This window comes from Eucalyptus grandis, chromosome 8 (assembly GCF_016545825.1).
Source record: "Eucalyptus grandis isolate ANBG69807.140 chromosome 8, ASM1654582v1, whole genome shotgun sequence".
NCBI lineage: Eukaryota > Viridiplantae > Streptophyta > Magnoliopsida > Myrtales > Myrtaceae > Eucalyptus > Eucalyptus grandis.
The window spans coordinates 55,590,784-55,610,491 of NC_052619.1; the positions used below are offsets into that span (position 1 = coordinate 55,590,784).

The 19,708-nt window shown below is 42.6% G+C and overlaps 5 protein-coding genes across 6 annotated transcripts; 3 read left to right on the plus strand and 2 right to left on the minus strand.

Moving 5' to 3' along the window:
- The first annotated feature begins 773 nt into the window (after positions 1–773).
- Positions 774–3,899, plus strand: LOC104447893 (abscisic acid 8'-hydroxylase CYP707A1). The gene is made up of 9 exons (XM_010061631.3): positions 774–1,092; positions 1,195–1,516; positions 1,704–1,853; positions 1,959–2,207; positions 2,339–2,428; positions 2,529–2,607; positions 3,042–3,148; positions 3,243–3,361; positions 3,588–3,899. The coding sequence occupies exons 1-9, from the start codon at positions 899–901 to the stop codon at positions 3,682–3,684; spliced, it is 1,407 nt and encodes a 468-aa protein (XP_010059933.1). The 5' UTR covers positions 774–898; the 3' UTR covers positions 3,685–3,899.
- A 1,088-nt stretch (positions 3,900–4,987) lies between these two features.
- LOC104447894 (thioredoxin-like 4, chloroplastic) lies at positions 4,988–7,217 on the minus strand. 2 transcript variants are annotated; one of them, XM_010061632.3, is made up of 4 exons: positions 7,076–7,217; positions 5,992–6,617; positions 5,824–5,877; positions 4,988–5,376 (listed from the first exon to the last, which is right to left on the minus strand). In XM_010061632.3, the coding sequence occupies exons 2-4, from the start codon at positions 6,475–6,477 to the stop codon at positions 5,266–5,268; spliced, it is 651 nt and encodes a 216-aa protein (XP_010059934.1). In that variant the 5' UTR covers positions 6,478–6,617; positions 7,076–7,217; the 3' UTR covers positions 4,988–5,265. The 2 variants fall into 2 exon arrangements, with proteins under 2 accessions (XP_010059934.1, XP_010059935.1); XM_010061633.3 differs by having other exon boundaries at positions 7,006–7,078.
- A 20-nt stretch (positions 7,218–7,237) lies between these two features.
- LOC104447895 (pentatricopeptide repeat-containing protein At2g04860) lies at positions 7,238–9,570 on the plus strand. The gene has a single exon (XM_010061634.3). It carries the CDS (start codon positions 7,354–7,356, stop codon positions 9,550–9,552), a length of 2,199 nt encoding a protein of 732 aa, XP_010059936.2. The 5' UTR covers positions 7,238–7,353; the 3' UTR covers positions 9,553–9,570.
- Positions 9,571–10,134: 564 nt separating this feature from the next.
- On the plus strand, positions 10,135–12,246 carry LOC104447896 (photosystem I chlorophyll a/b-binding protein 5, chloroplastic). The gene is made up of 6 exons (XM_010061635.3): positions 10,135–10,420; positions 10,526–10,658; positions 11,292–11,404; positions 11,488–11,595; positions 11,728–11,816; positions 11,914–12,246. Exons 1-6 carry the CDS (start codon positions 10,194–10,196, stop codon positions 12,054–12,056), a joined length of 813 nt encoding a protein of 270 aa, XP_010059937.1. The 5' UTR covers positions 10,135–10,193; the 3' UTR covers positions 12,057–12,246.
- A 1,076-nt stretch (positions 12,247–13,322) lies between these two features.
- Positions 13,323–18,952, minus strand: LOC104447897 (protein WEAK CHLOROPLAST MOVEMENT UNDER BLUE LIGHT 1). Its single transcript, XM_010061636.3, has 4 exons — positions 18,857–18,952; positions 17,039–17,543; positions 16,764–16,930; positions 13,323–15,593 (listed from the first exon to the last, which is right to left on the minus strand). The coding sequence occupies exons 2-4, from the start codon at positions 17,532–17,534 to the stop codon at positions 13,716–13,718; spliced, it is 2,541 nt and encodes an 846-aa protein (XP_010059938.2). The 5' UTR covers positions 17,535–17,543; positions 18,857–18,952; the 3' UTR covers positions 13,323–13,715.
- Positions 18,953–19,708: the final 756 nt, after the last annotated feature.

The following is a 19,708-nucleotide window of genomic DNA, read 5'->3' on the forward strand; positions in this document are numbered from 1 at the left end:
AGCATAGCCAACCAAGGCTACCCAAAATGGGCTAGAATTTCTCTTTTAATTCAAGGTGACTCGTGGCTTGTCTTGGTTGAAGCTGTCATTGATTGGGAATGGAAATTCTTTCATTAGGTTACCATATAACTCTTACTAGTATAAGACACGATAGCGAAGATTACTTTCTTTACATGGAGTTAGAGTTAAGATGGATTCATGAATGTTAAGATACCTATTCGTTCGAAATTGGCATGCAAATTAATGTGGATGTGCCAATCCTTTGCTGAATATATTAATGCTTGGTCCAAGATAGGGAACTTCAGATTCATAGTGACCTTCCGTAACGTACGTAAAGTTACACAATAAATTAAAGGATTTTACTTACCATATCACGATGGATGAGCGAAATAGAATGAGCTCACTCCGATGTAACGTTCGAATCGATGTGGGTTTTAGTTTTCTTTATAATCTAAACGGCAGCCCTGAGGGAGGGATGCGGACAGGTGTCCAATTCGAATGATATCAATGATATCTAGGCGATCTTGGAAAGGCTATCCAAACACAAGGATGGGATTTAACAAGAAACTCAAGCCAAGGAAAGAACGAAAATGCCTTCTGCGCGTCTTAACTATAATACCGTGGACGTACGAAAGTCGGGGAAAAAAAAAAGAAAAAGATAATCGGAAACCTATGTGTGCTTCAGGACTATCTTTTTTTCTTTTTTTTTTCTCTTTGGCCCCATCGTCCACACACTTCATGCTCTATAAATACCACACCACCTCTCTCTCGTCTTCTCCAGATTGAAAAAAAAAAAGAGTGAAGAAACGCTATATATATAGTTTGGCATTTTTGCCACAACCCACCCGTGGGATTTATCTAAACTCTGGTGACAGAAGGAAAGAAGGAACAATAAATCATGTGTGGAGGTTCCATATGTGTTCTCGCTGCTGTTTTTGCTCTATCACTAGTGTTTATCTTCCTCAGAGACGGGAAAAAATCGCAGCGAAAGTCCAAGCTCCCTCCGGGTTCAATGGGTTGGCCTTACATTGGAGAGACTCTCCAGCTCTACTCTCTGGACCCCAATGTCTTCTTTGCGACCAAACAGAAAAGGTTCTGATTTTGTTTCGGCTCATTGACGTCGAATACTATCTTCCTTTTTATCATAATGAATTACGTGTGACTTTTCAATGTGGTTTTGGAATGATGGTTCAGGTATGGGGAGATCTTCAAGACCCACATCCTAGGATGCCCTTGCGTGATGCTGGCTGGGCCTGAGGCTGCTAAGTTCGTTCTGGTGTCACAGGCTCATCTGTTCAAGCCGACGTACCCAAAGAGCAAGGAGCGGCTGATTGGTCCCTCAGCCCTGTTTTTCCACCAGGGGAAGTACCACACTCAGCTGCGGAAGTTAGTCCAGGCATCTCTGTCGCCGGAGGTGATCCGGAACATGGTCGCTGACGTCGAGGCGGTCATGATCTCCACATTGGACTCGTGGGTTGGTGGCCATGTAATCAATACATTCCATGAAATGAAAAAGGTAAGTCAATGATTAGAGCAATTATAGTTAACATATATAATTCTCTCTTTTATGATGCCCGACCGCCTTTCCTTTCCTGTTTACAATTTGGCAGTACAGTACATAAAGTTACCAGAAGATCATAAATAGCATGCAAGTTTGCAATCATCTGCAATTTTCTCATTCATGGTTGCGCTTTTTGTTGCAGTTATCTTTTGAAGTCGGTATCCTTGCGATTTTTGGCCATTTGGAGAATCACTATAGAGAAAAGCTGAAGAACAACTATCACATGGTGGATAGAGGCTACAACTCGTTTCCTAGTATCATTCCTGGAACTCCGTACAGACGAGCACTACTTGTAAGAACACAATTTTTTGGTTCCTAGTCCACGATAACTTCTGGTACTCTTTCTAAAATAGATGGACTAATTCTTCTCAGCAATCTTCGTTTTCGGTTTCCACAGGCGAGAAGGGATCTAAGCAAGATCATAAGTGGGATCATTGCTGATAGGAAAGAGAAGAGGATATTTGGAAAGAACCTCCTAGGACATCTTTTGGACTCCAAAGACGAAAACGGTGAGACTCTCACCGATGAGCAGATCGCTGATAACATTATCGGAGTGCTTTTCGCCGCTCAGGACACCACAGCTAGTGTCATGACGTGGATTCTCAAGTACCTGCATGACAACCCAAAAATTCTTGAGGGTGTGAAGGTATGACACATGGAATTGATACATGGATTCTCCTCAATACTTTCCCTTAATTCTTGTCTATCTTGGACAAATGCCAGAAAAAGCCGTATAGAACTAAACTAAGTCTCACTGTTGACAATGCTCTCTTGCAGGCAGAGCAGAATACCATCCACCGATCAAACGACGAAGGTTTCCAGCCTCTGAGCTGGAGTCAGACTAGAAGAATGCCAATAAGTCATAGGGTGCGATAGATCTCCTTCAGCTGCTTTATTAATGTTGATCTCCTCCATAGTATTTGCAGTGAAATAGCGACTAATTTTTTGTTTTGTGGGACATTTTCAGGTTGTTTTGGAGGCTCTGAGAATGGCAAGCATCATATCTTTCACTTTCAGGGAAGCAGTGGCTGATGTAGAATACAAGGGTAAGAAACGCAACCTATCTATTGGCTCAATTAAAAGAAAGGAAGCTTCTGGCTACAGAATATGCTGATACGTGGTCAAAATTGGCATCCGCTGGTCCCGAAAGTGCGATGAGCCAATATAAACCAAACCGATATTATTGGCCTTCAAATTTGACAGATCAATTTCCATAATCAGGCTTTGACTTTAGACGAACACCCATTGGAACCTCATTGATGTTGAGAGGATTTCTTTGACCAATATAAGAATATATGGTATAGATAAGGGGACAGGACAATTACAACACGAGTGTGTTAATACTGATTCTGTACCAGTCGGCTGGAGCATGTCCTAATGTTTCTTGAAATATGATTGGCTTGATCTAGGAAAGTGAGATTAGGCAATAATTCCTTTCCAAGTGGCATTATATTGTCTGGCTAACGCTAAGGTGTAACAGGTTACCTAATTCCAAAAGGTTGGAAGGTGATGCCTCTATTCAGGAACATGCATCACAATCCCGAATTCTTCAGTGACCCCGAAAAGTTCGACCCTTCAAGGTTTGAGGTATGACTCCGCATGAAAAAAATTCTCAAACACTTCGCGTTTTCCCTCCATTTCATGCATTGAGCGGTAGTTTCTCGTATTTTCTTCTCCACAGGTCACACCAAAACCCTACACATTCATGCCATTTGGCAGCGGAGCTCATGCCTGCCCAGGAAATGAGCTTGCCAAGCTGGAGCTACTGACTCTGATTCACCATGTTGTCACCAAGTTCAGGTATTGTTTCCAGTTTCCAGAAGTCTTGAGAAACTGAGAGTCAAACATATGGTTGGCTGAGAATGGATGGAAAGAAAGAGAACTAGCTTTTTTCTAAGCCAAGAAAAAAAAAATGATCACTGCAAAAATTAGGAGAAAAGAAGATATTTCATATGATCATTGGTGCAGGAAGAATCTCGATGAATGCGATGACGTACTGATAGTGACTTTCCATTTGTTTTTGCAGGTGGGAAGTCATAGGTTCCCAAAACGGCGTCCAGTACAGTCCATTCCCGGTTCCCCTACATGGACTGCCAGCCAGATTTTGGAAGCTACCGTCTTGAAGAATCCGTTGAGACATTGACGGCAATATCTTCCCCAAATAAAATTAGTTCGATTCTAACATGTCTTCTATTATTTTTCCCTAATTTGATAGTTATTGGTCTTTTCTTTTTCTCATTCTGTAGCCCATCTCCAAAAAATTTGGGGCTGCTTCTCTTTTTTATCAATGTAGACTGAGTTATCAATTTGACGATTTAGTTCCTCATTTGTTTCTCCACTTTTCCTCGCATTTAGACACAGTGATTTAAGATCTGAAGTAATCTAAAAGAAAGAAGATGTGAAGACTAAGGCCTGAAAAAGACAGCAGAGAACCATTGAACTGTTGTTTTCATGACTGCAACAGGCCTTGCATAATTCTTTTATCAATGTAGACTGAGTTATCAATTTGACGATTTAGTTCCTCATTTGTTTCTCCACTTTTCCTCGCATTTAGACACAGTGATTTAAGATCTGAAGTAATCTAAAAGAAAGAAGAAGATGTGAAGACTAAGGCCTGAAAAAGACAGCAGAGAACCATTGAACTGTTGTTTTCACGACTGCAACAGGCCTTGCATAATTCTTTTATTTTTGGTCATGTGCCTTCAGCCTATTGTCTCTCTTAAAATTTTTAGTCTGGTTATGGCTGCAAGACAGCCACGTGCAGTAGCGAGACTGGCCAACTGAGACTGCTGTGTGCCCTTCTAGCTGGAGAGCATACTCTCTGGGACAAAGATTACTTTCATGAGCGATAGCTTGTCATTACTTTCATGAGCCATAGCTTGTCACTCTGTTTGACATGTCCAAGATGTGGATGCTAGAGCTCGGTTGAATGCTGGAACTGTCTTTCAAGGGGGGTGTTTGATATTTTTCGCAAAGAGGATCCAATTCTCCAACATATATAGACCTGGATGGGATCCCTCCTCACTCATCTGCCTGCCTTATGTCTGTCTGATGGTTGATCTATGCATTCGTTTATCTGTTTGCTTTTTCTTTTTAACAAACTATTAAGGGAGCAGGGAGTTGTGATCCTACGAGGAAAATGTTTGAGGAGGTTGATGATTGTGTCTGTGGAAATGTTGGAAGACAAAAACGTAAGACCCTACATGTGAAATGGATCAGTGCATCAAGAAGGAAAAGTTAAACTTAAAATTCTTAATTTGCTCATTAAAAATGGAAAGAAACCAACCAAATGCCACGGCTTAACTTGCACCCTTATATGCATTCATACTTTAAGGGATTGTTCACTAGTAATTGTTGTGTTTTTATTGCTCGATTGCATCGCAATAGCCCAGACAATCTCAACCACTCTCAGTCGAAAGACTGTTATGCAATGATGGATTTCACCATTCATAACAAAGCAAGTACAGCACACGAAAGCAAACCAGAAGACTTACTTATCACCATATTCCAATCTGAATTACACTTCGAAGGATCTTTATGCTCTGCTCTCACGTTAGGAATATCACACCATTCATTTATTGCACAATCATCAACTGCATAGAATAGGCATTGGAGCCGCAATGACGAGCTGAAAGTATCTACAAGCATCATTATGCACAAAAGTGAATTTTTGGAAACTGAACCAGAACCCATCATCAGCCTGCTCAAGCAGAAGAGGAATACTTAAGAATGGCTTCAGTAATCCTCTCTTTGTCTCTGGTCGGGAATGCTTCCAGGAGGACCCCGTTCTTGTAGAAATGGAAGAGCGGCACAGCCTGCAACATATGAGTATCTCAGATTGATAGTTGTGTCTTTAGTGAAGAATACAGGCATAAATCAGTTACATCAATTACTTTGAGGGAATGCATTGGAAAATTATTAAATTAATTCTGAAAAAAAAAAAGGCTAGATCCTGTAATGTATACTTAACTTAGAGCTAACTTTAGCACTTGCTCCACCTCAATTAAGACCAGAAAATGCAGACTAGTCTTAATCAAAACTATTGTACAACAGCCGAAGCTTACATATCTGCATCCTATTGAGAATGAGAAACAATGTCAATTATCCAAATGGATAAATCTAGTTAACATCTTCCACTTAATTGGACTAAATGAGGAAAGAATGACCATTTTTACATTGAGCAGCCAAGGTTATGAGAAGATTTTTCACCCTGAATGTCATCTATCGATGCTAAGATCAAAAGAATTTCACAAGAAGGCTACCCTTATTCTAAGCCTCTCTGCAACCTCTGATTGTTCGTCATACTCATCGATTACCTGCAGAAAACATACCCATTGTGTACCGTTAAGTGCCAGACATTTAGTTGAAGCATAGTAGCCAAAACTCGCATTTTGTCAAATCTCAATCGCAAGACCAGCAGAAGTACTCACATTATGCTTCAAGAATATTACTGAAGCCTCTTGATCACCGGCACCCTTGCATAGTTTTGCGAATCCTTGCTCTATGTACTTGCAGCTGCCGCAAGAAGTGCGGTAAAAATCAACCACCACCAAAGCGTTAGTCTCTTTGGCCTTCCCAAGGATTCTAAGGAACTCCTCATCAGTCTTGAATTCTCTCACGCAGTCGACAGGACAGAGATCATCGTCCTCCTCGTCCAACAACTTCCCTTGATCTTCATACGCTACGCACTCGACTTTTACCATTCGACAATCAAGACCAACTTTTAAAAGGTTCAAAGCAGCAGAATGAGTGGTGGATGGTTGTGGGACTTTCGCCCACTTAGCACATAACCTAACATCATCTCTTCCGGTATAACAACATGAAGTCATGTAGGTGAACTGGCGATCATGCTGTCTAATGGGATTCCTATGGAATCCAAATGAGGCCTCACGGATGAAAATATTTGTCTTTTGCATCAAAGTCACGCAGAGAACCTCAACAATTGCTACGTCTCAACTTGAAGTAGAAATCCGGGGCCTGGTGCAGGCATAAAAATCTGAATACTATGCAGGTTGAAGACTGAATTGGTCAGAGCATTGAAAAATACAGGTCGTCGCTGGAAAAACAACGAGATACTTGTCAGATTCTCATAGCATCCCTCCCGGAAAGTCCATTTTTTATGTTTTCTCACAATTTCCTAATGCGAAACTCATTCAGAACAACTTAGATTGGCAATTAGCATGTGAGCATGAAGAACTGTTTCTTGCAAAAGTGCTAAGCACAGCGTCGCGTCCGCCGCCATCATATAGATAGAGCCTTATCCAAGGCACATAGACGGGACTATTTGTGCGGATTCCATTAGTTGACACGACAAGTTCAGATGACCATGCCAAAAAGAAAAATTGCTAAGCAAGCATTCAGCATGAAAGATCTTGGTGCAACAGTTCTCAACTCATTTCAACTCAGCAGCAACAAAACAAGTACAAGAGAATTTGTACGCGAACCAGTTCCGCGCGCAGATCACGAAAGACGAAACGGCGAGCGATGCGATGCGATGCAATGCAATGCAATTACCTGATTGGCAGTCCTGGCTTCGCCTGAAGTTCTCCTTTTTTTTCTTTCCTTCTCCAGCACAAGCCTGAACGAGAAAACGACACGACATGCAGCAGACCAGAACCATATCCTCTTCTCCCGCTAGTTCCTGACCACTCAAATGGGCCGTGCTCGAGCTCCATTGGGCTTCCATCGTAAAGGGCCCAAATTGCAACAGTCTCGATACCGTTAAAATCGTTTCTCTCGAATGCTGAGATTTGGAGCGACCGAGGGAGCGTTCGACTGCTGCGCGCCAGAGCATGAGCTCGGCGTTCCAGCTGCTGATCCCCAGCGTCCAGTTCTTCAATTCCGCCATCGAATCGTACGTAGGAACCTCGCATTCGAGGTGGGCACTGGTCCGTTTTCGACAACTCCTGCGGTTGGATTTGAAGCCGAACGATCTCACTTTCTCTTTGCTGATTAAAGCTTCCGCTTCGAGTCGCCGTCCCGCCGGTTCTGCTTCAGTGAACGCGAAAACGGAGTTGAATCAGGCTCATGCCCACTTGGTAAAATCCGGGTTCGATCGCTTCCTGTACTTGAGCACCGCTCTTCTTGATCTGTACATGAAAATGGGGTGCGACGCGTATGCGCGCCGGGTGTTCGAGTGTATGCCCGAGAGAGATGTTGTTTCGTGGAACGCGTTGATCTGTGGGTATTCACGAAAGGGGATGGGTGTCGAAGCACTGGAGCTCTTTATACGGATGCTTGGGGAGGGTTTTAGTCCTCGCGCTGCCACGCTGGTGAGTTTGGTTCCTTCTTGTGGTCATCGCGAGTTATTGTCTCAAGGGAGATGCATTCATAGTTTGGGAATTAAGTCTGGGCTTGATTTGGATTGTCATGTGAGAAACGCATTGATGTCAATGTATGCTAAATGCGGAGAGTTGGATTGCACAGAATCTCTGTTCAATGCAATGGTTGATAGAAGTGTTGTTTCCTGGAACACGATGATCAGTGCATATGGCCAAAACGGTTTCTTCAGCGATGCAATGTGTGTTTTTAAAGATATGGTGGAGGAACGTTGCGAAGTCAACTCAGTTTCCTTAGTGAGTCTCCTGTCCGCACATGCTGATCTAGATTCTACCCATTGTTATGCTATTAAAACAGGTCTTGCCAGTGATGATTGTGTCGTGACTTCACTTCTCTGTGCATACACAAAGCATGACGACTTGGGTTCTGGAGAGTCACTGTATGAAAGATTGATTCAGAAGAATTTAGTATCCCTGACTGCACTTCTTTCAAGTTATGCTGAGAAAGGAAACATCCAGGGAATGATGAAGTGTTTCTTCGAGGTACAGCAGTTAGACATGAAACTTGATGCAGTTGCTTTAGTTAGCATCCTTCATGGACTCGCACACTTTTCTGCTCATATCAGCATTGGACTTGCTTTCCATTGTTACGGATTCAAAACTGGATTATGCCTCCATCCTCTCATTGCAAATGGGCTCATAAGCATGTACTTTAAGTTCAACAACATAGAAGCTGCCTCTTTGTTGTTTTCCGAGATGCACGAGAAACCTTTGATTAGCTGGAACTCAGTTATATCTGGCTGCGTTCAAGCTGGAATGGCAAGTAAAGTGATAGAGTTGTTTTGTGAAATGAGGTTGTCTGGGCACAAACCAGATGCCATCACAATCGCCAGTTTACTATGTGCATGTTCCCAACTTGGATACTTGCAGCTTGGGGAGAAGGTCCACAATTACATGCTCAGAAACCATCTTGAATTCGAAGATTTTGTAGAAACTGCACTTATAGACTTATACACAAAGTGTGGAAGAATAGAGCTTGCAGAAAGAGTTTTCAAGAGCATCAAAGAGCCGTGCTTGGCTTCATGGAACTCGATAATCTCTGGCTACAGTTTGTGTGGCCTCGAACGTAAGTCCCTCACATATTATTCTGAAATGCGAAGACAAGGACTCATGCCTGATAAGATCACTTTCTTGGGAGTCTTGGCTGCATGCACCCATGGGGGTCTCATTAATGAAGGAAGAAAGTACTTTGATGTTATGACCAAAGACCTTGCCTTGAGGCCGACCTTGCAACACCATGCATTCATGGTTACTCTGCTTGGTCGTGCAGGCCTATTTGAGGAAGCTCTGCTTTTTGTAAAGAATATGGAGGTTGAGCCCGATTCTGCTGTTTGGGGAGCTTTGCTCAGTGCATGCTGCATCCATGGAGAGGTGCAGCTTGGTGAATGCTTGGCAAAGAAATTATGGTTCTTGGATCAACAAAGTGGCGGGTTTTACGTGCTAATGTCAAACCTCTATGCATCAAAAGGAAGATGGGATGATGTAGCTAGAGCGAGGGGGATGATGAAAGACATGGGTAGGGATGGATGCTATGGAGCTAGTGTAATGGAGATCACTTCGATGGAAGACAATAATAGAAACTTACGCTTTGATGATGTGCGCGTTAATGGAAGTTCTTGGCAGCATTTGTCTTTCCTATATTCAAATGCCTGATTGCTGCTGTTGCTAATATTTGAGCAGGATACTTCCTCTTTTTTAGCCCCCAAAAAAAAAAAAAAAAAAAAAAAAAAAAAACCCATGTTCTAGATAAAATGTACGAATCACCTCTATTAATTATGAGAAGAAATTTAGACAGGCCGAGCACCCGGTGCATTGGGCCCACAATCATCTCCTTACATATTTGGATCTCCCCATGCTTCATGTTCTAGGTCTTAAGGGTTCCTAATAATTACCTCGAAACAAAATCGATGGAGATCGCACTGATTTTTCCAGTGAACACACGGTGGAACCTCGTTACAACCAGAAAACGGTTAAACAGACCGGTCGGGTACGGTTTTCTAAATACTGGGTAAAAACCCCTGTGCGTAATTGCTCAGTAACATTCGACTATTAGCAAGAACTTATGAAGGGGACCACTCCTCTTGTCTGTATCTAGGATCGCGGTGTTAACTTCCTGAAGCAAGAGGAAGGGGACTTGGGATAAGTGGGCCAGGGCTATCATATTTCTCATGCAATGAAACAAACCCAACTGGTGGATGTCATTGACCTTGTGGTTGTACGTCGGTATGATTGGAAAATGCCTTCAAAGACCCAGGACACCCTACAAGTAGTCCACAGAGAACGTGAGGAGAGAGATGGCAATAATCACATTAACCTGCAACTCCAAGGTCTCTCTATTTCAGCCTTTTTCTTCCAATGCTGCTTCCTTTGGTACCAGTAGCTCACACTCTCGTGTACGGAGCGTGGCTGGTGCATCCTTCAATGGAAGGCCTGAAGACAGGGCCACAAGAGCCGTGGTCCGGGCACAGCAGCGGCCAACGTGGCTCCCAGGGCTAGACCCTCCTCCTTATCTTGATGGAACGTGAGTTTAGGGCCCTCCAATCTTAACTGTCTATATTTTGCACTACGGTTATGGCTTTTTGGTCTATATTTGAAATTTCATTGATTCTGATGATTCTTGTAACAGTTTGGCTGGGGACTTTGGGTTCGATCCACTGGGGCTTGGGGAAGATCCAGAGAGCTTGAGGTGGTATGTACAGGCTGAGCTGGTTCATGCTCGCTTTGCCATGGCAGGCGTCGCTGGAATTCTCTTCACTGATGTGGGTGCCCTCTCTCTCTCTCTCTCTCTCTCTCTCTCTCTCTCGCTGGAATTCTATAGTTGTTTACAGTGATGTTGAGGAGAAGGGTGCATATCATTATCTTTCTTGATAAAAGAAGGGCTGGTAACGAAAAACTAGTGAAGGACAAGCATTGCAAGTGAAACCAACCCAAAACTTAAGTCATTTGCAGTTACAAATTCTTGGGTAGTGCAATTCCTGAGTGTAGCTGAGATTAGATTGATTCACCATTAAATCTAGCGCGTGGAAGAAACCAGTTGAGAATCACAAGTTTCCTACATTCCTTGAATAGCAATCCAATTCCAGATAAGGTTCCCAATGTTGTGCAAATTGCAAAATTCCACACCTGACTATCATTTGATTTTTCACTCTACTCAACCAAGAAAAACGTTTAGCATCAAAGTGTCACAACTTGCCCACGTTATACATATAGTTGGCACTGTTGAATCTGAACTGGGTAAGCTGGTGAAGACAAATAATTCCCCTATAAAAAAAAGGCACTAATTCCTTTTTTTTTTTTTTTGGTGGTTAATTCCTGTTAACAATGTTCAATTATGCAGAGATTACTTTGTTGTGGTTGTTGGTGCTATAATGATCTTCAGTTATGTGTTGCAGTTACTTCGTGTAACAGGAATAAGAGACCTACCTGTTTGGTATGAAGCAGGAGCAGCTAAATACGAAATCGCCAATGCACAGACACTGTTCATCATCCAACTGATTCTCATGGGGTAAAACTCTCCTCCAAGCCCAGCCAGTCTTGAACTTTTGTTATCTTTTTGTCCAAGACCTTATCTTTCTTTGATTTGTGCAGATATGCTGAAACTAAAAGATACATGGATTACGTTAGCCCTGGGTCTCAAGGTCAGGAGGGATCCTTCTTCTTTGGAATGGAAGCAGCACTAGAGGGCTTAGAACCTGGGTAATCTATGTACTCTCTCTTAAAATGGTCTCCGATGGAGTCCATCTAACCATAGTAGAGCTCATTGCTGTTGTCTGGCAATCGAGATATAACTATTGAAATGATAATATCAGCAAGATTTATCTTGAACAGGTATCCTGGTGGCCCTCTGTTGAATCCTCTTGGCCTGGCTAGAGATACCAAGGATGCTCGTGACCGGAAGCTTAAAGAGATTAAGAATGGTCTGGCTTTCTTCAAATGTTTCTGACTTACCTGATTCTCTGCAGTCTGACTACATTAACTTGAATGGTTCACTTCAAAACCATCTATCCGTTGCAGGAAGGTTGGCTATGGTGGCCATGCTTGGCATCTTCGTGCAGGCCTCTGTGACCCATGCAGGACCCATTGACAACCTTGTGGAGCACCTCTCTGATCCATGGCACCGAACCATCATTCAGACCCTTGCTAATTCCTCTTCTTAGACATCTATCTGTAATCCGTTGTTGCCATATTTTGACAGCCATTAACATCGACCAGACATTTAAATTCAGTTCATGTTTATTTGATGGGGTTCGTTGTTTTGCAGCAGTCTGTAATAAATGTAATCTGCAAATACCAGGCTGTATGATCCTAAAAAAGTATTTGATGGAATGTTTATCATCGATATTGCAACTGACATGACTTGTGTCTACTTCTCAAATTCTTGTAAAGCCATCATGCTCAACAGATACCTGAACCGAACTGAACATGAAAAGCGGCATGCCTATCGTGACCGAACCACAACCTGAACCCAAACCGTAGAACGGTTTGGATGTCTCTTTTTTTTTATCGCCTGCGATCACTGGCCCACCTTTGAGCTCGATGGCGAGAACCGAGCCACCTAGATCCATCGGGTCGGATCTCTATCTCTCTCCTCTTCCCCTTCCCTGCCTCTGCAAAATTGTCCTTCCCGTGGCCAACAAAACATATCAAGCTCGTATTCTAAAAAAGGAAACACCATGCCTGAGAATCTAACCTATTCAAACATGAGGCCCATAATATCTCCCCCAGCATTGGTTGTTTTTTTTGTTTGCTTCCTCCATTCGAGCACTCACCACGCCCCAAAACCAAACCCAAATCAGATCCCACGTTCGCGACATCAAACCACACAGAGAGAGAACGAAAAATCTCAAGAATCATCCACAAGAACAAAGAGACCTTCCACATGGGAGGAGGAGGCCACAAGCAAGACCAACAACGAAGGACGAGCACAGGTTGAGCACAAGGAAGGCCTCACTAACAAGATCACGGGGATGGCATGGTGAGGGTTGGAGGAGCAGCGACGAGACAAAGGGGAAAACTAAGATTGTGATCCGAGTTGCACATGAGGAGGACTATGTGAGAGCCTGTTCTTGGTGACTGAAGTGCAGACAACAGGAGAGAAGGAGACGTTCTGGAATGCTTCACATTCTCTAAAATGTGTTTCGGTTCAGAACCAAAACTGTAATGACATCCGTTCTTCACTTATTAACTGAACCAAAAGGAGACCCGAACCAAAAATATGCGAAAATTTTTGGTTTGGTTTGGATATTTTTTATGCCCCTAACCCCTTCAGACCCTTGCCGAGCAAATGAAAGTTTAAGCGTAATGTTGAAAGTCGCAACATAACCCCAAACCATGTTCTTCGCATAGCTCCAGCATGGCCCTTACTGAGACTGTGCCTCAAATATAATGACAAAAAAATCCAGTCAACCCAGATAACAACATAATGACGACAAAACTCAGTCATAGAGGATAACAGTCCAATTAGCTTCATCCAATACAATCTCATAGAAAACCCCTTTCTTTCTCATCTGACCAAACTTTCAAGTCATCCACATAACGGTATTCACAAAGCAAAGATATACATTACAGAAGCCATGTTATCACCCCCAACAACAACGGCCATTATTACCCTCTTCCCAAAGCCGACTTCCCATAAACGTTACACAATGAAGGAAAAATTACAAAATCAGTGTAAGTCCACAAAACAATCGCTGACATATACATTTGTATAAAATTGTGGCAGAACAAGCTTGAACACCGGAGAAAAATGCTTGAAACAGCAGAGGCTAGAAGTCACAAGGAGAGCAGGAGAGAACGCAACCTGGTTCAGAGAAAAGTTATGACGACCTGGACGAATGTGCCTTTCTTCTACCCAACAACATCAGAATTCTTGGAAACAAAGATTTCTTTTTCTTTTTGACGATCTTCACTTCAGGTGATGATCCGCTTCCACTGTTACTTTCAAGTACATATGACTTTTGGGTCGACAAGTAAGGTACAGCAACCATGTCTGGTGCTTTGACGAAACTATTAGATTCTTTCCTCTCCTCAAAGCTTCTATCAGGGGCCCTGTTGGGAGCTGTTGGCCCTTGATTAGACTCACTGGCCTTCCGTCGCTGTTCATGCTCAGCCCTCCACTTCCTCAACTGCTGCTCAACTCCCAACTTCCCTTCCTTGGCCGTCTCGGCCTTCTCCATTGCATTTCTTAATGCCTCTTTTCTCATATCCACCTCTTTGTTCGCCTCTTCCAACTTTTCCAAGCTCCTCAACTCAGACTCCTTAGCTGCCTCAATTCGGGAAACAGCTTCTGCCACCCTCACAGTAGCCTGCTCCTCTGCCTCATGAGCCTGTTTGCTGAGGTCATAATACTCCTCTAGAGAAAGTGTCACACTGCAGGAAGAATCCACGTCATCAGTGCTTTGAGTTGATTCACTCTCTTGCAATGCCTTGATGGCTGCTAAAGCCAGCTTTTCGGAAGCCTTGGCAGCCTCAGTTTCCTTTTGAGCAGCAAGCAACCGGCTCTCCACTGTAATAGCGGCAGCCTTTGCCTGCTCGGCTTCTTCCTTTGCTTTCCGCAACTCTTCACGAGCCACTTGGGCAAGAGACTTGGCCTGGTCAGCATCTTGTGCAGCTTGCTGCAACTGTTTAGGCACCTCGGCCATTTTCTCTTTTGCTTCTTTCTCCTTCATCTGAACTAGGGCAATTTCAGATCGAGTTTTGTCCAGGTCAGCTTCAAGTGATGCAACAGCAATCGATGCCATCCCTTCTCTCTGTCTAATGGTGGCAAGATCAGATTTCTCTCTCTCCAGCTCTGCCTTTAATGATGTGGCAGCAACCTTCAAGCAATTTACTTCTTCTGTTGCTTTTTCTATGTTAAGCTTCACTTCCTCAAGTTCCTTTTTTGCTGAAGCAACTGCCTCCTGAAGGTCAGCATGAGTTTTCTCGTTTGAATCTTCTGTTTTAGCCTTTGAGCTCAATTCTTCATCAGTTTCTTGCTGCAACTTTGACTCCATATAAGATGCCAATTCAGCTTTTAAATCGAGCAGTAATGCCGAAGCACTGTCTAGCTTTGACTTTAGATCCTTAGTCGACTGGATTTGCTGGTTGAGTCCCTGGAGCTCTTCCTCTGCCTGCTTCAATTCCTTCTCCCAATTTAGAGAATCCTGCTCTCTCGCCATAGCTGCTCCAATTCTCTGTTCCTCTGCCTCCAAATGCGCTGCTTGAGCTGATTCCAGAGACTCCTTTGTAGAAATAAGCTCAATAGTTAGTTCCTCCACTGTCTTCTCAACTTCCTTTGATGCATCTACAGCCTCTCGAGCTTTTTTCACTGCTTCATCTTTGTCAGTCACCAACGAAGCGTATTCCTTGCGTAGTGTGTCAAATTCTTCTTTAACGGATTTGAGCTCGGAGACTGCGGCAGTATGCCGAGCCCTGGCAACCTCAAGTTGTGCCTTCGTAGCGACACTAGCCTCATCAGCAATCCCTTGCTCCATTTCTTCAACCCTAAGCTTGGCAAGTTCGGAGTCCTGTTTTGCCTGATGCTCTTCTGTCTGCGCCCTCTCAAGATTAAGTTTCAATTCTTCGATGAGTCTCTTAGTACTGTCTAGCTCCTTTAGTACTTGCATCTTTTCCTCTTCTGCTGCTTCCGACTGTCTCCTATACTCAGGGATTTCCTCTTGTGCCTTCTCAAGTTCCTGTTCCACAAGCTTGCGCCTCTGCACAAACCAAAAAAAGAAGAGACCATATCAAATGCAGCTGAGAAGAAGTTACAGATGCACTTCAATGATGTAGGATGAGAAAGCACAACAGAAACCTAAGAAAAAAAATAACTACCGCTTGGCAAAGCGGTAGAACAGGGGGAAAAGAAGAGAAAATAACTTCTGCTTCCTACCCCGACAAAACTAAATTCCTGCTCAGGTCTAAAATCAAAATGCCTTAGTAATCTTCCTTTGCTCATTCTCCTTAAATAAATAAAAAATATAAGAGGAAAAAAAAAACTGATAATCATGCAAAGTGAAAAACAAACATGCAATGATGCTGAAAAATAGCATAAGGCAGTCCAACTTTCTGAAATCCAGGCGATCTTCCTTTCGTCAATCAAAGATATTTCTGTTTCTTAGCATCCGAAAGACTCCAAAGAAATTAAGAAGAGAAAATAATCCAAAAGTGATGTTAAACCATTTTGATTGACCACTGCGAACCACACATCCATAAATAAAAGTACCAATTTACTAGAAATTATGTCACATTCAATTAAGGGGTTAGTTCAGAGGTCGGAAGCTTGGTTTGGATGTGGCAAATCCCATACTGAAATACATCACCCACTCAGGGTAACTTTAGGCACTACACTTGCCACCTGAGTAAAGCCCTAGGGTACCTGATGCGAACAGGGCCACGGCACTTCACATGTATTCTTGGAAACTAGTCAAGCCGAAAATTCAAATACCCCCATGTTATATAAAAACAAAGAATTCAAAGATGAAATGCTCTCTAACCAAAGAGAGAAGCAACTTAATCGCTGCTATGATATTTGTCAAGAAAGTCTTTTTCCAGTCGTCAGCAATCTAAGGTCAAATACTTTTGTCATCTCATTTGGAAAATTTTTCTTCTTTGTAAACCTTCCTGACCAGCACGTTCTTGGGAATAACAAGAGGGACTTCCTTTACAGGCCTGTACCACGATTGTCTCCTTCAACACCAAAGACAAGTTGAGCAAGAAAATTTTTCCAGATGAATGTTTAATGTCGTTAGTTTGAAATCAGGTAAACATGAGGCACAGACATTCTCACTTTCGCAAGAGTTCAACAAAGATGTTAAACAACTTACCAAAAAAAAAACAAAGATGTTAAACAAGCATAACGTAATGGAATAGCAAATCTCGAGTACCTCCACAGTTTCGATTTTATGAGCTTTCCAATCTACAATTCCGCCAAACTTGGAAACAGCTTCCTTGACAGATTCAAAGGGTGCTGCTGTATCGATAAACCCTCGGTCTTTTTCTGCCTGCTCGGCTTTGCTCGAAGGATCAAGGACCTTCGGCGATCCAACAGCAGCTGTTTTAACAGTGGCAGGGGTCGGAGAAAGCTTCTCAGTTTTCATAGCATTATTATTGTACTGTGGATCTTTAACTTCAGACAAGGGAGCAGAAGGCAGCATCATACCATCCATCTGAATTTGCAGACTCCCAACAGGATCAGTATCTTGAGATGACTGCTCGCCAGAGGAATCCTTTACTTGGCCTTCTTCTCTGACTGTAGGTGGTCGGTCATCCTTGGTGGGTGATGTCGAAGTGCTCTCTATCTGAAGTCGGTTTTCTCCGGAGGGTGAACTTTTGGGAGCACCATCGGGCACATCTTTTAAATCTTGACTGTCTCGTTCAGTGTGATGGTGATCATGCTTGACATCATCAACTCCAACCACCAGGGTTGAAGTAGTGGCATCCATCGGAAGTTGGCTATGTTCAGTAGCTGTGTCTTCTGAAGCACCGTGAGTTGCATCAATTTCAGAATTTTCCACTGTTGAGAAGTTGCTATTGGATTCCATCTTACCATCAGTATCTTGTTGTACTTCAGATTCCTTCTCAGAATGATTCCCATTCTGGGTAGGTGGAGACAGTGCTTGTGAAGGCATCTCATCAGCCATTTTAGCATCCTCCATAGGAACAAACTAATTCAAGTGAAAGGAGTTCAGGAACATTAAAAGCAATAGAACAAAAGATAAGCGAAGAAACGAAATAATGTCACGCTGCAGATAGGTGAATGATATAACTTGACTAACCGAACTACAATGCTATATCATATAAAATTTCCCCTTCGAGATTGTTGTTGCCAAAGGTGAATACAATCAAACAAATTCAGTTGCTTTATTCATCTTTTAGTCAATATGAAATCTCAGTCATAGGTCCTCAGTTTGGTCATGCTGATACTCTGATAGCAAAATAAGAATACAAATGAGCTTAATCCTAGATTGAGTGACAATGTAGAAAACATTGAACATTTCTCTTATTTGGGATAAGTATCAAGCAACTTCTGGCAAACAACATCTTGGTACTCTTTTCTTTGTAAAATTTTTGGACCAAAGACAAGACCTCCAGAATAAATGGCACAATAGTATATTGGAATGGTAAATGATATAATCATCAATGACACACGGTCCAGATGTGCAAGCCCCACACACTTCCTCCCAAACCATACTTTCAGAGGCACGATATTCAGCAAGAAATTGAAAGGAAAATCATTGATAGAGGCAGCAATACCTAATCTTTCAGAAAAGTTCAAAATCCTCCGCATATCAAATGCTTCTCTCTCTTAGGGAATGACATGAACATAGAATACGAGCAACCCAAATCAAAGGGCATCAAAAGGCAGGCAGACATACATGAACATCGACAATCAAGAAACAAACAGCAGCTTAATCGGTTTTTGAGTGATGAAGCACATCTTTTTCAACTCCTCTTAGAATAAGCAGATTATCCATTCTATTCTCTCAAATAGACAAACGAAAACGGTCGAATACTCGATCTTCCTAAACTCAGAAACCTCCAGTTACATAAATGAACTCCAACTTATGGAAAGGGGAAAGGGCCAAATTATATAACCCAGAAATGAACTTCGACGATTTAATGAAGCTCGAGACTTTCGCGACTTTTTTGAAGTTTCGTCTTCGACCACGGAGCCTTGAACTCGAGCGAATCTCCTTACAGAATTTCAATCAACGCATCATAGCAAAACAAGCTAACTTTGATCTCCACAAGTTTCGAGCACATACTCACATCGAATTCAATACAGGGAAGCAAACCCAAAGCGGCCGACACCAACTTAAGCACTAATCATGAGCTCAACCCATAATCAAACATGAGATTACTGTAGCACGAGCTGATGGAATCAAGAAATGGTCTTGATACGTGATTGGAATTCTGAGGCCAAAATGCATGATTGAAACGAGAGAAAGAGGAGAGAGAGAGAGAAAGAGAGACATACCCGGGTCGCGTTGACGAAGCACCAGAGCGATGATGAGTCAAAACAGAAACCTTTCGAACGATCTCTGGTGAATCGAGGGGCAACGTACGGCAAGAATTACCTTTCTTTTCACAGAAAATTTACAGAGCTGAAAGACGAGGAACAACTAAGGGGCTAAAATCGACAGCTAAAAATAGGAAGAGGCTAAAAATGGAGAGGTGAAAACACGTGCACGGAGCGTTCTGCCCAGTCACAGACCAGATCCATCTGTCTGTACACACACACCCACTCCCTCCCTCTCTCTCTGCGCTTCAATATCAGATTTTTCAACGATGTTCTTGTCCTTATTCTTGAGATCCTAGTGAGAGAGGGAGAAATGATGGGATTGTGGCTTGTGGGTTTCATGAAAAATCGGACCTTTTCTCTGAATATTGCAGAAGACAGAACAGTTTCGAGATTGTTGACGTTTGCAAAAGAAAAAAGAAGCTTTTTTTCAGGCAGAGAAGAGCGGGACCAATCAGCTGGAGTTTTCACGAGTATTCCCCCCTCTCTCTTCTTCCCTTTTGTCCTTTGGAATGGAATGCAAGAAAGGGACAGAAGCCGAGGTTGGAGAACCGGTTTGATGCATTCGGGATAACCAGAAAGGGTGTTTCTAAGGATTTCTCGAAATCAATCTCCAATCCTTCCATAATTGTCGAACAATATTACTAAAATAAATCTCGCTCGTTGATCATAAAACTTTTCAAGATCTTGATTGTTAAGATGTTTTCCTATAAAATTTATGAAAATGATATAAGAATTATGATTGGAGACTCTGTCCTCACTTAATAAAAAATTGTCTAAGCCAAAATAGGTCATAACTTTTCTAAATTT

Coding starts and splice junctions, on each gene's coding strand:
- LOC104447893 (XM_010061631.3), top strand. CDS start 899: ATGTGTGGAGGTTCCATATGTGTTCTCGCTGCTGTTTTTGCTCTATCA. Junction 1,093..1,194: donor TTTGCGACCAAACAGAAAAG/GTTCTGATTTTG, acceptor ATGATGGTTCAG/GTATGGGGAGATCTTCAAGA. Junction 2,429..2,528: donor GAATGCCAATAAGTCATAGG/GTGCGATAGATC, acceptor GGACATTTTCAG/GTTGTTTTGGAGGCTCTGAG.
- LOC104447894 (XM_010061632.3), bottom strand. CDS start 6,477: ATGCAAAAGACAAATATTTTCATCCGTGAGGCCTCATTTGGATTCCAT. Junction 5,878..5,991: donor TAATATTCTTGAAGCATAAT/GTGAGTACTTCT, acceptor TGTTTTCTGCAG/GTAATCGATGAGTATGACGA. Junction 5,377..5,823: donor CAGAGAGGCTTAGAATAAGG/GTAGCCTTCTTG, acceptor CATATGTTGCAG/GCTGTGCCGCTCTTCCATTT.
- LOC104447895 (XM_010061634.3), top strand. CDS start 7,354: ATGAGCTCGGCGTTCCAGCTGCTGATCCCCAGCGTCCAGTTCTTCAAT.
- LOC104447896 (XM_010061635.3), top strand. CDS start 10,194: ATGGCAATAATCACATTAACCTGCAACTCCAAGGTCTCTCTATTTCAG. Junction 10,659..11,291: donor CTGGAATTCTCTTCACTGAT/GTGGGTGCCCTC, acceptor TATGTGTTGCAG/TTACTTCGTGTAACAGGAAT. Junction 11,596..11,727: donor CTAGAGGGCTTAGAACCTGG/GTAATCTATGTA, acceptor TATCTTGAACAG/GTATCCTGGTGGCCCTCTGT.
- LOC104447897 (XM_010061636.3), bottom strand. CDS start 17,534: ATGGAGGATGCTAAAATGGCTGATGAGATGCCTTCACAAGCACTGTCT. Junction 16,931..17,038: donor TCTGCAAATTCAGATGGATG/GTATGATGCTGC, acceptor CTGTTAAAACAG/CTGCTGTTGGATCGCCGAAG. Junction 15,594..16,763: donor ATAAAATCGAAACTGTGGAG/GTACTCGAGATT, acceptor TGGTTTGTGCAG/AGGCGCAAGCTTGTGGAACA.